Source organism: Sus scrofa, chromosome 7 (genome assembly GCF_000003025.6).
Source record: "Sus scrofa isolate TJ Tabasco breed Duroc chromosome 7, Sscrofa11.1, whole genome shotgun sequence".
Taxonomy (NCBI): Eukaryota; Metazoa; Chordata; class Mammalia; order Artiodactyla; family Suidae; genus Sus; species Sus scrofa.
In genome coordinates this window covers 50,860,118-50,874,806 of record NC_010449.5, presented here as the reverse complement: position 1 = coordinate 50,874,806, position 14,689 = coordinate 50,860,118, and the positions used below count along the sequence as shown (strand labels likewise).

The 14,689-nt window shown below is 38.6% G+C and overlaps 1 protein-coding gene across 1 annotated transcript in view; it reads left to right on the top strand.

Moving 5' to 3' along the window:
* Positions 1-14,689, top strand: part of EFL1 (elongation factor like GTPase 1) — a 137,300-nt gene that overhangs the window by 102,218 nt on the left and 20,393 nt on the right. The window contains exons 17-18 of the mRNA XM_021098870.1: positions 4,660-4,807; positions 12,630-13,612. Coding sequence (XP_020954529.1) covers positions 4,660-4,807; positions 12,630-13,612 — 1,131 coding nt within the window. The remainder of the gene's footprint in view (positions 1-4,659; positions 4,808-12,629; positions 13,613-14,689) is intronic.

The window sequence follows — 14,689 nt, the reverse complement described above, 5'->3', positions numbered from 1 at the left end:
CTCACAGCAACACAGGATCCTTAACCCACTGATTGAACCCTGTCCTCATGGATGCTAGTTGGGTTCATTAACTGCTGAGCCACAACGGGAACTCCTCATGGTTTGTTCTTTTATTCTGCTTGCTAACTGCCTCCAACCCTAATATAAGAAAGCTCAGTTTTATTTAAGTTGTAACATTTGAGTCCAGCAACCATGGTTTATTGTTAAGTGTTTCCAGTATTTATTTATATCTTATTTTTATTTGATTTTTCTCTATTCCATTTGGATCTTAAATTTTTAAAATAGGGATTAAAGAAACTTAAACTATAATGTTTTAATAGAAATGTGGAATTGTTTTGGAGTCTGTTTAACAGTTGCGTGTTTCTCTGTGCTGTTACCCAAGCTGCATGAACGCCCAGTCCTCGGGCAGCAGGACGGCTTCTGTACAGCTTTGGTAGATGGGGTGAGGGATCCTAGCCCCTAGCTGACTTCCTGTCCCATAGCAAACTCTCAGTAAGATTAATTTTCTTTTCAAAACACAGGTAACCTAATAAATAGAATTACCTAAGATTATCCATTTGGGTGCCAAAGTTTATGCCCTCATATATTTTATTAGATTTTTTTTCTCAACTTTGTAAAACCTAAAATGATAGAAGGGGCACCCAGTTTTCTTCATGGTTTTGAAAGGAGTGTTGCTACTTTGTTTTTGCTAGATTGCCGTCCATGTTCTTCCATGCATATTCTTTTTTTTTTTTAATTGTCTTTTTAGGGCCGCACTTGTGGCATATAGAGGTTCCTAGCCTCTGGCCTACACCTCAGCTCACGGCAACGCCAGATCCCCAACCCACCAAGCAAGGCCAGGGATCGAACCCACATCCTCATGGATCCTAGCCGGGTTCGTTAACTGCTGAGCCACGACGGGAACCTCCACCCTGAATATTCTTGGTTGTGTTATTGAAGTACCTCATTCCATGCTTCCATGTCTTAATTTTATTCTCATTGTTCTGTCTCCTTGGTGTCATGACATTGTCAACATCTTGTCTTACATTTAGAATGTCTGGAGATACTTCTCGTCATGCTGGCCTCCGTCCTCTGAGCCCTCAGAGGATGTTTATTGTCCGTTTACTCTTTGCCATAGTTTCTTATGCCCATCCTTACCTGGGGACAGTAGCTCCTCTTTCTGAGGACCACATGCCTAGAGACTGCTGGGATATCACCCCCTATACTTCAACCTTACTTCCCTGAGAGGCACTGGGCTGATGCGGGACTTCTGAACATGTGTCCCTAGGCCCTCTTTTCTTTTTCATGCTGACAGACTGAGTCGACTAATCTAGATGACAGTCTTTTGCTCTTCTTTCAGCATGAAGTAATTGTGAGCACTTGCTCTTCCACTTTGCTTTCTCCGATTGCCCAAGTTGAGGTCCAGATGTCATGGTGGCCACCCCTCTGGCTCCATGCCCACAGGGTCTACTCAAAATCCAGCACCCAAACACAGAGAACGCCAGGTGCCCAAAGCCATTATTATTTTCAGCATCATTGATCCTTGCTGTATGCTACATACAGTCTAAAACTTTAACATTGACCATCTCATTTAATCCTCTCAACAGCCCTGTGCTATTTTTTATTCTCATCTTCACATGAGGTAAACTGAAGCTTAGAGAAGTTAATTAATTTGCCAAAAGCCTTAGAGTTAGCAGGTAGTAAGTGGTTGAGTCAGAATTTAACTCCCACCTCAGGGACTACTACGTATCTTTATTTTTAGGAATCCAAAAAATTGTATTTACCTGAGAGCAGAGTTACTAGTTTCCAGAGTTTTTTTATCCTTTATCTGTATTAGGTAAAATAAAAGAAGCCCTCTGTACAGATATCCATGTAGATACATGAACCTTTGTGCTGATATTTCATGTATATCATGAAATATATACAAATGTAGAAGTTATTTTTAAAATTGAGGTGAGAATGGAGATGTATTTGTATTTGATGAGGATATATGCAGTATATATAAATAAATGTATATATAGTATTATATTTATGATTATGGTTTATAATTGTATTAGTTATTGAATACTGCCTAACTTATTACTCCAAAATTTAGTGGCTTGAAAGAATAATAATAATTTTTTTCCCACCACTCCTTTGCTCAGGAAATTTGGAAGGGTTCGGTTTGGGGACCTCTCATGCAGTGGTAGTCATATATCACCTTGGGCTTCAGCCATTGGAAGGTTTAATTGGACTTCCAGGTGGTTCACTCGTATGGGCTCAGAAAGTTGGTGCTTACTGGGGACCTCAGTGCTTCTCCAGAGACCTCTCCTCATGGCTGCTTGATTATTCTAGAGCATGGTAGAGTGACTGGCTTTAGCAGCAGTCTAAGATACCAAAGCAGAAGCCACAGTGCCTTTTGTGGTCTAGCCTGAGGAATCACACATCGCTTCTGCTATATTCTGTTGGTCAGATAGGCCAGCCCTGATCCGCTTGTGGGAGGGGTATGACTAGCAGAAGACAAAGATGATTGGGGCCATCTTGGAGGTGCCTGCCTCAATAATGCTTCATTGTTTTTGAAAATCTTACCTTACCACTTAGTAATAACACTATGCAGAGGTCTGCTTCTGGGTTCCATTTATTGCAACACTTGGTTTTAAATGCAGTTTTTACTGAAAAAGACACTTCGCAAAGTTACATAGTCCATATGGGGGAAACGCATCATTGGCTGCCTTTACTGAGTCATAATATCCATTTTAAAATCCCCTCTACCAGTTAGACAAAGGGTTTAATGAAATACAGACAGTGATTATTTTTTTTCTGAACTCAGTTTTTCCTCTACTAATGAGGAGATGTCGAGTTTTATATCTTTAATAAACTATATGGGAGATTTTTAAGCAGGCTAAGGAAATCAGCTTCTAGATTTTAAGAGGTTTTATAAATGAGATGTTTGTGTTGATTCTGGCATCAGAATGACTATCAATGTAAATGTTTTCAACTGTCTGGTTTCAAAATGTTGTCACCATATTCCACATTTCTTTTGGAAAAGTTTCTTCTTCGTTTATTATTAAACTGTCACCTTTGCCATGAGGAGACATTTCAATGTGTGGGAGTTTTTTGTTTGTTTGTTTTGTTTGTTTTTCTTTTTCAAGGATTTGTTAGGTTCTCATACTGGTGACAGCCGTTGTTTTTACTTTGTAATTTGGCTGATGGAGATAGCTGACAACCAGCTTTGTCCTTTTTTTTTTATCATTATCATTCTCTTCTTGGCTCCTGTGATATGTGTTATCAGTGGTCTTTTACAGGACTCTTTAAGACATGGTTCAAATTCTATGAAGGTTAACTTAACACTAGGTAATATCTACAAATCCACTGACTGAGGCAAAGACAACATGCTAAAGAGCAGCGCTTGAGGGTGCCTCTGTCAACCTCACATGCGGTGAAATCCCACTCCCTGTCTTTCTCAGCATTTTGTGCATCTTCTGTGGCTCGTGACCATGACTTCTGAGGATGCTGGCACCCCTTGTGGAGTATATGCCCCATGGCTATCTGCCTGGCTTCAAAACCAGCCCGAATGTGACCTTGAGTACAAGTTCCTTAGCTTCTCTGTATCTGTTTCCTCATTTATAAAATGAGAGTAATCATCCCTGCCTCGTAGTTAAATGAGTTGATAATATGTGAAATGCTTGCCTGGCACACTTAGCACCAGAAAGTGTTATCATTTAAAAGGGTTATTTAAAGGATAAATAGATAATGGAAAAATAAATAGATATGGACTAGATATGGATAATCAACTTCGGTAGCACATATTGAAAAAACCATTGATTTCAGAAAGCTCCTGTAGTTTGATTTGTTTGGCATGTCGAACACCAAGCATCGAGGAATTATAAGTCCTTCCCTCAGATGCAGAAGTGAAACAAAGCTGCATAAAAATGCCTTCCAAGCCAAGATCTCTGCTAAAATAGTAACAGGAGAATTCCTCTGACCTGCCTTGAGTGCACAGTGGCCACTGCACCAGTGAAAGGGGTGAGACACTCAGGATAGGGATCAGAATCCCTGCTTTGTACCCTTAACTCCCCTGAACCCTAGGTGACAAGCAATTAAATACCAAAAGCACAAGCAGACTAGGATTCAGAAGGCGCCTTAAGAGGCTCACTGGGTAAAGTGGCTGCTTCGTGTATTACAGCTCTAACCCAAAGGGCAGCTATATTCTGAAATCCACAGTTCTTTCAAGCAGCTTCATAAATAATTATTCTAAATATAAGGCTCTGGTGCAGCTTCTCAAATGTCACATCAAATGTTTCTTTTGCTTATTTGTTGATGTTATAGTTTTATAGGTGCTGTTTGGGGGAAAAAGTTCTCTTACATCTCTAGTATAAAATACACATTTGTAATAGATTGAGGTGGCTTCACAAGTATAATGACTTGTAGTTTATATTTGCTGAGTGTTTGAAGAAGTGGTATGATCAGCTTTGGGATTCTCTGTAAGTTTGTAACAAGTGTCTCATGTTAGCCATCTGTACAGATAAATTACTCAAAGATGGTTTTCTTCACATTGCTATATTATTGGAAGAAAAATAAACCATTATTTTAAGAGTTTATTTCATTATACTTTTCCCTTCCGTTTTCCCATGGACATTGTCTTTAGATTATATTAGTCCTTATCTTGCATTTAACCAGTGTTTCATTTCGTTAATCTAGGTGAAATGCCTCAGCTCGTCAAAGGAATGAAACTGTTAAACCAAGCTGATCCCTGTGTCCAGATTTTAATTCAGGAAACGGGAGAGCACGTTTTAGTCACAGCAGGGGAAGTCCACCTTCAGCGATGCCTGGATGACTTAAAAGAAAGGTTAGGCGATGATAGAGATGGAGAAATGATAAACATCTCAGAATCGATGGGATGTTTTAGTGTTTCCTAAACCCACTGAACTTATACTGTGATTTGTCATGGAGAAAAAATTAAGTGCCTCAACCTAAACATGAACTGTTATTGGAGCATAGATTTAATTTTTAATAACTGACAAATAGTATTTATTGCTGTACTTGAATAATTTTGCATGTTTTAGTCTGAGTCATAAAATACTTTCATATATATATTTTACTTTAAACTATACCCATAGCATATCAGGGCAACCAAACAAAATCTCATTCTGTGAAATTAGGCTGTGGTCAGGACAGATGTCCTTTCCTTATTGATGTGCTCTCTGCAGTGTAACCCTTCAGTAGATCTTTGCATTTCCCTATCACGGTGATACATGAGCGTCGCAAAGGAGGCATCCCAGATCGCTTTTTGTAAATTATGTTTTTCCTCATTATTCCAAAGGTAGTATATGTTTATTGTAGCAATTAGGAAAACACAGAAGAATAAAAAGAATCATTCAAGTACTATGCGGAGATGATTATGACCATTACATTTGGGTTCATAAATCCCTCGTCTGCTCTCTGCGTGTTCACATATCTACAGGTATCTATACACATAGCTCTGATTATTTGGTTAAGAGAAACTTTTGGAAGTATAATTGCTGACTCAAAGGGGGGCATATTATATTGCTGGCGTATTTTTTAGGCTTATCATCTATATTATCCCTGAGAAAGGCTGTTCCAATTTACACTGTAACTAGCAAAACATATATGGAAATTTCGCCAATCTGGAAAACAAATGAAAGGTGTTCATTGCTTAAATATGTTTTCTTTGCTTACTAATGATAACTGAAATTTTTTTTTTTTTTTTTTTTTTGGTCTTTTTAGGGCCACACCCACGGCATATGGAGGTTCCCAGGCTAGGAGTCGAATCGGAGCTGTAGCCACCAGCCTACACCACAGCCACAGCAATGCCAGATCCTTAACCTACTGAGCAAGGTCAGAGATTGAACCTGCGTCCTCATGGATGCTAGTCAGATTCATTTCCGCTCGGCCACAACGGCTACTCCTGAAACATTTTTTAATGTGTCTATTGGCCGTTTGTTTTTCTTTGATGAAATCACCCTGTAATGGCCTTCCGTCCTTTTGTTTTTAAATTTTCTAGGACTTTAGTGATCATAGTAATTATAGCTAAATAATAGCTATGAATAATCAATATAATTATATACTAAATAATACATGTCAGTTACTGTGCTAAACTGTGTGTGTCTCATCTAATCCTTAACACAACCTAGTACAATTGCTGGTGGTGGTGGTGGCGGCCATTGCTGCAATACCACTTCACCACCATACCGTGGAATAAGAAGAGCTGCTCCTGCAGCAACCTCCGTTTGGGATTTTGTAGCAATCTGCCAGATTGGGAATCTCTCTTCATCAGTTTAAAATGGCCTCACGGCCTTTCCCTGAAAATATTTTTATAGCCATAATTAGTACAAAATTGAAAGGTAGATTTTTCCATCTCTTTCATGTTGTCACAATTTTCTTGGAATTTCTGAGGGTTATAATTTGTTAGAGAATAATACTAATTGGATTAATCATAACAATATCAAAATGATTTTCTCAGAAGATTTTTTTTTTCAGGTATTGAAATGTTACGTTATCTTGGGGGAATCTTTTTCTTGTTTGTTTTTGCCTTTTAGGGCCACCCCCTGCAGCATATGGAGGTTCCCAGGCTAGGGGTCAAATTGGAGCTGTAGCCACTGGCCTATGCCAGAGCCACAGCAACGTCAGATCCCAGCCGTGACTGAGACCTACACCACAGCTCACAGCAATGCTGGATCCTTAACCCACTGAGTAAGGCCAGGGATCAAACCTGCGTCCTCCTGGATGCTAGCCAGATTCGTTTCCGCTGAGCCACGATGGGAACTCCATGGGGCAATCTTTAAACTAACTTATTTTCTCTCTTTTCACACTCTGCTACCAAATTAAAATCCATGTTAACTAACCTGATGTTTCTCGGGACATTAACTTCTATTTTAAAATAATGCTTTCTGGTACTTAGAATTATATTTCATGTAAAATTCCCCCTTTATACCTAAAGCTGATTTTAATTGAATTACTTATTTGTATCTTTGTTTAGTCTTTTCATTTTTATCTCATGGTTTTCATCATGGGTACTTTTTAATCTCGGGGGGGACTATACTTTATAATAAAAGAAATTAGTTTTCTAGAAATATTTCAACATGGCATTAAAATATCTTAATAAATAAGTTCATTCTGTAAACCACTCTATGTAAACCTTTTAAAGAAAATATACATGTCCAAATACCTAAAAATAATTTATACTTTCATCGAATTAGGATAATAAAAGCAATAACATATCTACTTTTCAAATATATATATGTATATATTGCTTTAATAAGATACATCTGTTAACTGCTTTTCCTAAAATCTCTAATTCTGAAAGTGGTGACACCTCCTCGCTTAAAAAAAAAAAAAAACAGAAATTTCCTTTGCATTGTGACAGATCCTTGTGCATAAGCTCAAGCTCTCATGTGTTCTTTGTCAGAACTGGGAGAGCTAAGCTGGAGCCCAGGTAGGGAGGAAGCTCCTATCCCACTTATACGGGTGGGGAACAGTGAAGTCAGCCAGACCAGATGTGGGATGTGATAGTGGACAGATCCACAGGGGACCCAGTCAGGCAGTGCTTTCTGTTAAGTGCTGTTTTGGAACCCTGAGAAGCTGAGTCAGGCAGTGTTGACACCATTGCCATCCTCAATGCCATCCAGCGTCGTGTAAACGTTTAGGGTGTCTTCATGAATTGAGTACTAGAAAGCTTGTTCTGGGCCAAGAAATGTAAGAAAATATTATGAATAGTTGTATACTAATCAATTTTAAAGGAAATGGACAAATTCCTAGAAAAATCTGTCCTGAAAAGAAATAGAAAATCTGATAGTCCTGTAACTACAAAGAAATCCAAAGTTGGAAAAACGTTAAAAATTCAATCAATTAAATTTACCAGATTAATAGAGAAAGGGAAGGAAATCATCTCAACAGACAAAAAAGCATTTGATAAAGGTCAACATCCGCTCATGCTCATAACTCTTAGCAAGCTAGAAATAGAGGGGAATTTCCTTAAACTGATAAAGATTATCTTCAGGATAACTATAGCAAACCTGTATTTACTGGTGAAATTTTTAAAAGCTTTCCTTTTGTGATCTAAAATAAGACAAGAGTACCTCCCATTATAACTTCTTTTTACTATTGTACTGTAGATTTCAGGCAGCATCCTCAGAATAAAAACTAAAAGACATGGAAATTGAAAAGGAGTAGTTGAGACTGTCATTGTTTGCAAATGATATGATTGTGTACTAATAATCCAAAGGAATCTTTAGAAATGATTAAAATTAGTAAATTCAGCAAGGTGGCTTAAAGTAAGTATGCAAAGCTATTGTTTTTCTACAATACCATTAATAAGCAGAAAATGAAAAGTATTTGAAGGTTACAATTCATGGTAGCAACAAAAATATAAACTTCCTGGGAATAAAAGTATTTGTATTTATAGGCCCTCTATGCAAAAACTGTAAAACACAAAAGAAGGTATATACCATCTTCACAGTTTGAAAATTTCATTGTTATAATGATGTCAGTTTTCCTTAAACTGATTATATATTCAAAGCAATCCCAGCCAAAATTCCATAACTTTATTGTGTATGTGTTTGTGGAACTTAACAAGTTGGTAGTAAAATTGTGTGGAAGTGCAGAGGGCTAGTTCAAGCCAAAGTCTTTTAGGAAGTAGGGTGAGAAGTTCTTACCATGTTGGATAGCAAAACTTATTTCAGTGACCATTATCAACTATGTGATGTTGACACAAAGATAAACAAATAGATTAATGGACTAGATTAGAAAGTGCAGAAGTAAGTGGCCCTGGAGAGCAATGAGGAAAGGACAGACTTTTTTCAATTAATGATGCTGGCGAGTGAATATCCATATAGAAAAAAGGGGGAGAGGGAGAGTTCTATGGTGGTGCAGCAGAAGTGAATCCGACTAGTCTCCATGAGGATGCAGGTTCGATCCCTGGCTTCACTCGGTTGGGGATCTGGCCTTGCTGTGAGCTGTGGTGTAACTTGCAGACGCAGCTCAGATCCCGCGTTGCTGTGGCTGTGGTGTAGGCCAGCACCTGTAACTCCAATTCAACCCCTAGCCTGGGAACTTCCATGTGCCACGGCCCTAAAAAGACAAAGAAAGAAAAGAAACTTGACCTCTCTTTCATTCACACTGTACTTAGATTCCAGGTGTCTTGTAGATTAAAATGTGAAAGGCAAAACCCTAAAGTGCTTAGAAGATAATACAGGAGAGTGTCTTCAAGACCTCGGGGTAGGGAAAGAGTCACAGCATCCAAAGCCCTAATGACAAGGTGAAAGGTTTGATCATCGAAAGTTGCTGTTAAGAGAGTAAGAAGACAAGCTGCAGGGTTAGGGAAGACATTGTGATCCATACAGTAGATGAGGGACTAGTTCATCAATATATAAAGAATTCCTACAAGTAAATGAGAAAAACAACAATCTAATAGAAAGTGGGAGAAATACTTGAACTAGGACTCCACAAAAGAGAAATACTTGAACTAGGACTCCACAAAACAACAATCTAATAGAAAGTGGGAGAAATACTTGAACTAGGACTCCACAAAAGACCAATAAGCATTTGAAAATAAATTCAACTTATTAGTAATTAATGAAATGCAAATTAAAACCAAAGTGAGATACTTTTACATACCCAGCAGAGTTGCTGAATTTTTTTTAAATGACAGCATCAAATGTAGCAAAGATATGGACAATAGGAATTTACCTCCACAACTAGTGGAAATTTGAATTGGTTACAACTACATTGGAATATAGTTTGGTGTTCTCTACTGAGGTGGGAGATAGTTATTTCCTATGGCTTGGCAAATCTACTCCCATTTCTACTCCTTATGTACTTAATACAAAGCTGCATCAAGAATATTCTTCGCAACAAAAAAGTCCAAAAAGCAGGCCAGACTGAACTGTATAGAGTATAGGGATTCCATGCTTAGGTGTTAAAAATAATTTAAAACAGATGACAGAGAAAATCAAAATAGTGCTTATCTTTATGGGTTTGGGAGAAGGCATGAGGGAGCCTTGGGTAGTGGTTTATATGGATATTCATGTTGTGATAAGTCATAGATAGTAGAGTTTTGTTTTGTTTTTTCCTATTTGGGGCTGCCCTTCAGCATATGGAGTTCTGGGCCAGTGATGAGATCCAAGCTTTGGTAGCAACCTAAGCCACAGTTGCAGCAAAGCCAGATCCTTAACCCACTGTGTGGGACTGGGAATTGAACTTGCAACCCAGCACTCCCAAGATACTGCCAATCCCGATGTGACACAGCAGGAACTCCTCAGTAGAGTGTTGTTTTTTGTACTGTGCTATATGACTATTAAATTTTACAATTAGACTTACGGTAAAGAATGTGTAGAAAATTCCAGATTTATTTTTAGCTCTCATAGGACAGAACCCGCTTTCTGACATATAAGCTTCTTTTTCAGCTTTGACACACGTGATAAGGAAGGCATTTTGAACAGTCCTGGGAGACGAGGCCACTTGTGGTCTCCAGGTCAGAGAAACTGTCAGAGTTCTGCTCATTTACCTCTCAAGGTAGTAATGATCAGATGTGACAGGAAGCCACAGGAAATTGCTGATGTAGTCTGAGCCTACTGCACTTCTTTTGAAGTAGTAATGTCAGGCTCCACACTGCCAGGATATAAAGAACCCTTAGCCCTGAGGCACTTTGCAGGTGTGACAACCATACACACACCTTCACTTCCATGGCATGGAGTGATTTTAATTCATCTTATAAGTGACTCCTATGGGAGACTTGTTAGGAACCTCAGAAATTGGAGGGACTAATATAACTCACAGCCCTTTTGACTTTATAATACAAAGAAAATAGGACAGTGTCATAAAGGCACTCACTCGCAGTTTCAATAGCTTTACACTTGGTCTTCTTGAATGTTGTAAGTATATGAACATATTTCTTTAATGATAATTTAAAAAAATATTTTCCTATTTCTAAGATTTCTAAGTGTTTCTCTTTTTGAAAAAACAGGAGCGGATATTAAATTTTATTGAATGCCAATTTAGCATTTTTAAAGATGGTTACATAGTTTACTTTATTAGACACTTTTAGTGTGATATTTTAGCAGATGTCCAAATACAAATCAATTTTTATAACCTATAATAAAAACTACTTAGTGTTGCAGTGAATTATTTCTTTAATATGCTGTTTAATTGGATTGTTCAGTACAGCATAATGGCTAAGAGCATGGATTCTGAGGTCAGACCTAAATTTGAATCCCAGCTTCTCTACTTGCTATCTTTGTGACTTTGGAGAAGTTACTTGATCTTTCTTGCTTGATTTTGTCCTCTAACAAAATGAGGATAATAATATAACACTAAAGAAATAGCACATTTAAACCGCTTAGCACAGTCCTCATACATAATAGGTGATTATTTTTAAGAAACGCAGATAGGAGTTCCCATTGTGGCGCAGTGGTTAACGAATCCGACTGGGAACCATGAGGTTGCGGGTTCGGTCCCTGCCCTTGCTCAGTGGGTTAAGGATCCGGCATTGCCGTGAGCTGTGGTGTAGGTTGCAGACGTGGCTCGGATCCTGCGTTGCTGTGGCTTTGGTGTAGGCCAGTGGCTACAGCTCCGATTCGACCCCTAGCTTGGGCGTGGGAGCGGCTCAAAGAAATAACAAAAAGACAAAAAAAAAAAAAAGAAAGAAACGCAGATATATCCATTTTTTTCATTGTTATTTTAAAATCAGATTTTATATCTCAATTCTTAGATAAATTGAACTGCAACTTTGTCTTTGTCTACTGTCTTTGTTAAGTTCAAGAATCAGTAATTGTATTGTATTGTATTTATTTATTTTCTGTCTTTTTAGGGCCATACCCATGGCATATGGAAGTTCCCAGGCTAGGGGCCAAATCAGAGCTACAGCTGTGGGCCTGTGCCACAGCCACAGAAATGCCAGATCCAAGCCATGTCTGTGACCTACACCACAGCTCGCAGCAACACCAGTCCTCAACCCACTGAGCAAGGCCAAGGATCGAACCTGTGTCCTCATGGATACTACCCAGATTCGTTTCCTCAGAGCCATGATGGGAACTCCCAAGGATCAGTAATTTTAAATAATACAATGTCAGGTAGACATCCATCCAGAAATTGGATATCCTGAATTTCTGTGATTTTTTGGTTTGTTTTGTTTATTTAGAGTTAAAATGCGCTTTTTCTTTTCCTATTCTTAAAGTAGCAGATATTATTTTGGATACTTAATATGTCAAATCTTATTAAAATGCTTATTTTCCACTCAAAACATTCTTATCTAAATACATGATGTATGTATTTAAAATTATTTATAAGTAAATGTATTTAGATAAGAATGTTTTGAGTGGAAAATAAGTATTTTAGTAGGATTTAACATTAATTATCTAAAATAATATCTGCTACTTTAAGAATCTGGAAAAGAAAAAGTGCATTTTAACTCTAAAAATTCTGGTACATGCAAAGAACTCTCTAAAGGTCTGTTTCCGTTAGAAGTAGTCTTTTCAATCTGAAATGAGAGTGGTTTTTTGAATTCTGGTATGCTGTAAATTACCAATATTTCTTGGTAAAATAATGTTTATATTTCTGTGTTTTTGCAGAATCTTCATTATGTAATATTTCTGCATGGGAATGTTGATGCTATTTTGGCTATTAACTTTGTGTTATTTCTCTTGAATTTGTAGATTTGCAAAGATTCAAATCAGCGTATCTGAACCCATTATTCCATTCAGAGAAACAATCACAAAACCGCCCAAAGTTGACATGGTCAACGAAGAAATAGGCAAGCAACAAAAAGTTGCAGTCATACACCAAACAAAAGAGGATCAAAGTAAAATCCCTGAAGGAATCCAGGTTGACTCTGATGGGCTTGTCACCATAACAACTCCCAATAAACTTGCCACGCTCTGTGTCCGAGCCATGCCCCTTCCAGAAGAAGTCACTCAGATTCTGGAAGAAAATAGTGATTTGATTCGTTCTATGGAACAGCTGACCTCCTCTTTGAATGAAGGCAAAAATACTCAAGTGATTCACCAGAAGACCCAAGAGAAAATTGGGGAATTCAAAGGAAGACTAGAGCAACACCTAACAGGGAGAAAATGGAGGAACACTGTTGACCAGATCTGGTCCTTTGGCCCAAGAAAATGTGGGCCCAACATATTAGTGAATAAAAGTGAAGATTTCCAGAACTCAGTGTGGACAGGTCCAGATGGCAAAGCCTCCCAGGAAGCCAACAGATACCGAGATTTGGGCAACAGCATCGTGAGTGGCTTCCAGCTAGCAACCCTCTCGGGCCCCATGTGTGAAGAGCCTCTCATGGGTGTCTGTTTTGTTCTGGAAAAATGGGACTTAAGTAAATTTGAAGAGCAAACAGCAAGTGATAAGCAGAATCAAAAACAAAGTGATCTGGTAGACGCAGGGCAGGGGGAAGGTGAAACCTCTTCTGCTGGAGATGAAAACCAAGAGGTGCACAATGGCTGCTCTGAGCCGTTTGAGAAGAGGCCTTCCCAGAAAGGAGAGTCTTCACTCACTGACTGCTATGGACCCTTCTCGGGGCAGCTGATTGCTACCATGAAAGAAGCATGTCGCTATGCACTACAGGTGAAACCTCAGCGTCTGATGGCAGCAATGTACACGTGTGACATCATGGCGACCAGTGATGTTCTCGGTAAGGAAGGAAAGGTAAAGACAGTGAGAAATGCCCTGAAAAGGAGGGGAAACTCATCAGAAAACTTCAAATACATGTAACACATAGAGATATATATATTTTTTCAAAAGCTACATTATCATTTGATTTACCAGGGAACTAAGAAAGCCAGAGGTCTTAAATATTACAGTCTTGCAGGTGTGGGAGCAGAAGTTTGACAGCTAAGGGTATTTTTTTCTGCAGCAAACAGGAAGATTCTTGTCTATAATAAAAGGTCTGGTAAGTGAGGTTTAAACGGTTCATATGTGCTGCCATCCAAGCTTGGGCAGCAGTTTTTTGCAAGGGAATAACCATATCAGTCAGGGTAACCAAAGTCACTCTGAAAATGATCAGAGTAAGGTGACATTCTTGTACGCCTAACACAGAAGGCCTTTGTGAAGTCTGGGTCTCTTCTGAATAAGAAAATTTATTTGCCATTTTGTTCGCTGCTGACCATTATATCAAATCCTACTTCCAATTTTTCTCTCTTTGGAGACATTGCGTCCTGATGCTTAGTAGCTATCTTGACTCTTGACAGATCTTACATCACTGAGACTTATTTTCTTCACCTGTGAAAAAGACTATAGTCATTTATTGGAGGTTGTGAACAGTAACATGGGAATGCAAATATGGGACCTAGAACCCTGCCTGGCATCCAGTAATTCTCTTACCGTCTTGAGATCGTGGAACTGCTTCAGTGATGAGGAGGATCTACGGAAGAACTGAGCACTGGTTGAGAGGGTGGACCCCATTGTTAGGTTTTCTCTAGCTCTGAGGTCAAGGCGATATGTGGTTACTTGACAGTCCTTCTTACTAAGGTTCTTTTGCTGATTAACTCCTAAAAGCATAAATCTAAATTGTTGGGGGATTTTGTCCCCCCAAAAGAAATTTAGGCTTGCATCATAGTAAGATTTCTGTGAGAGGAATTAAGCATCCATAGCAGCATTTCAAACAGTTGGGTTCAATAGAACTACATAGATCTGGTTACTCCAGGATGGCTTAAAGCCAGGGTGTGCTCTGAGTCAAACCAGCGAACATGGAATATGCAGTGTTTCCCAA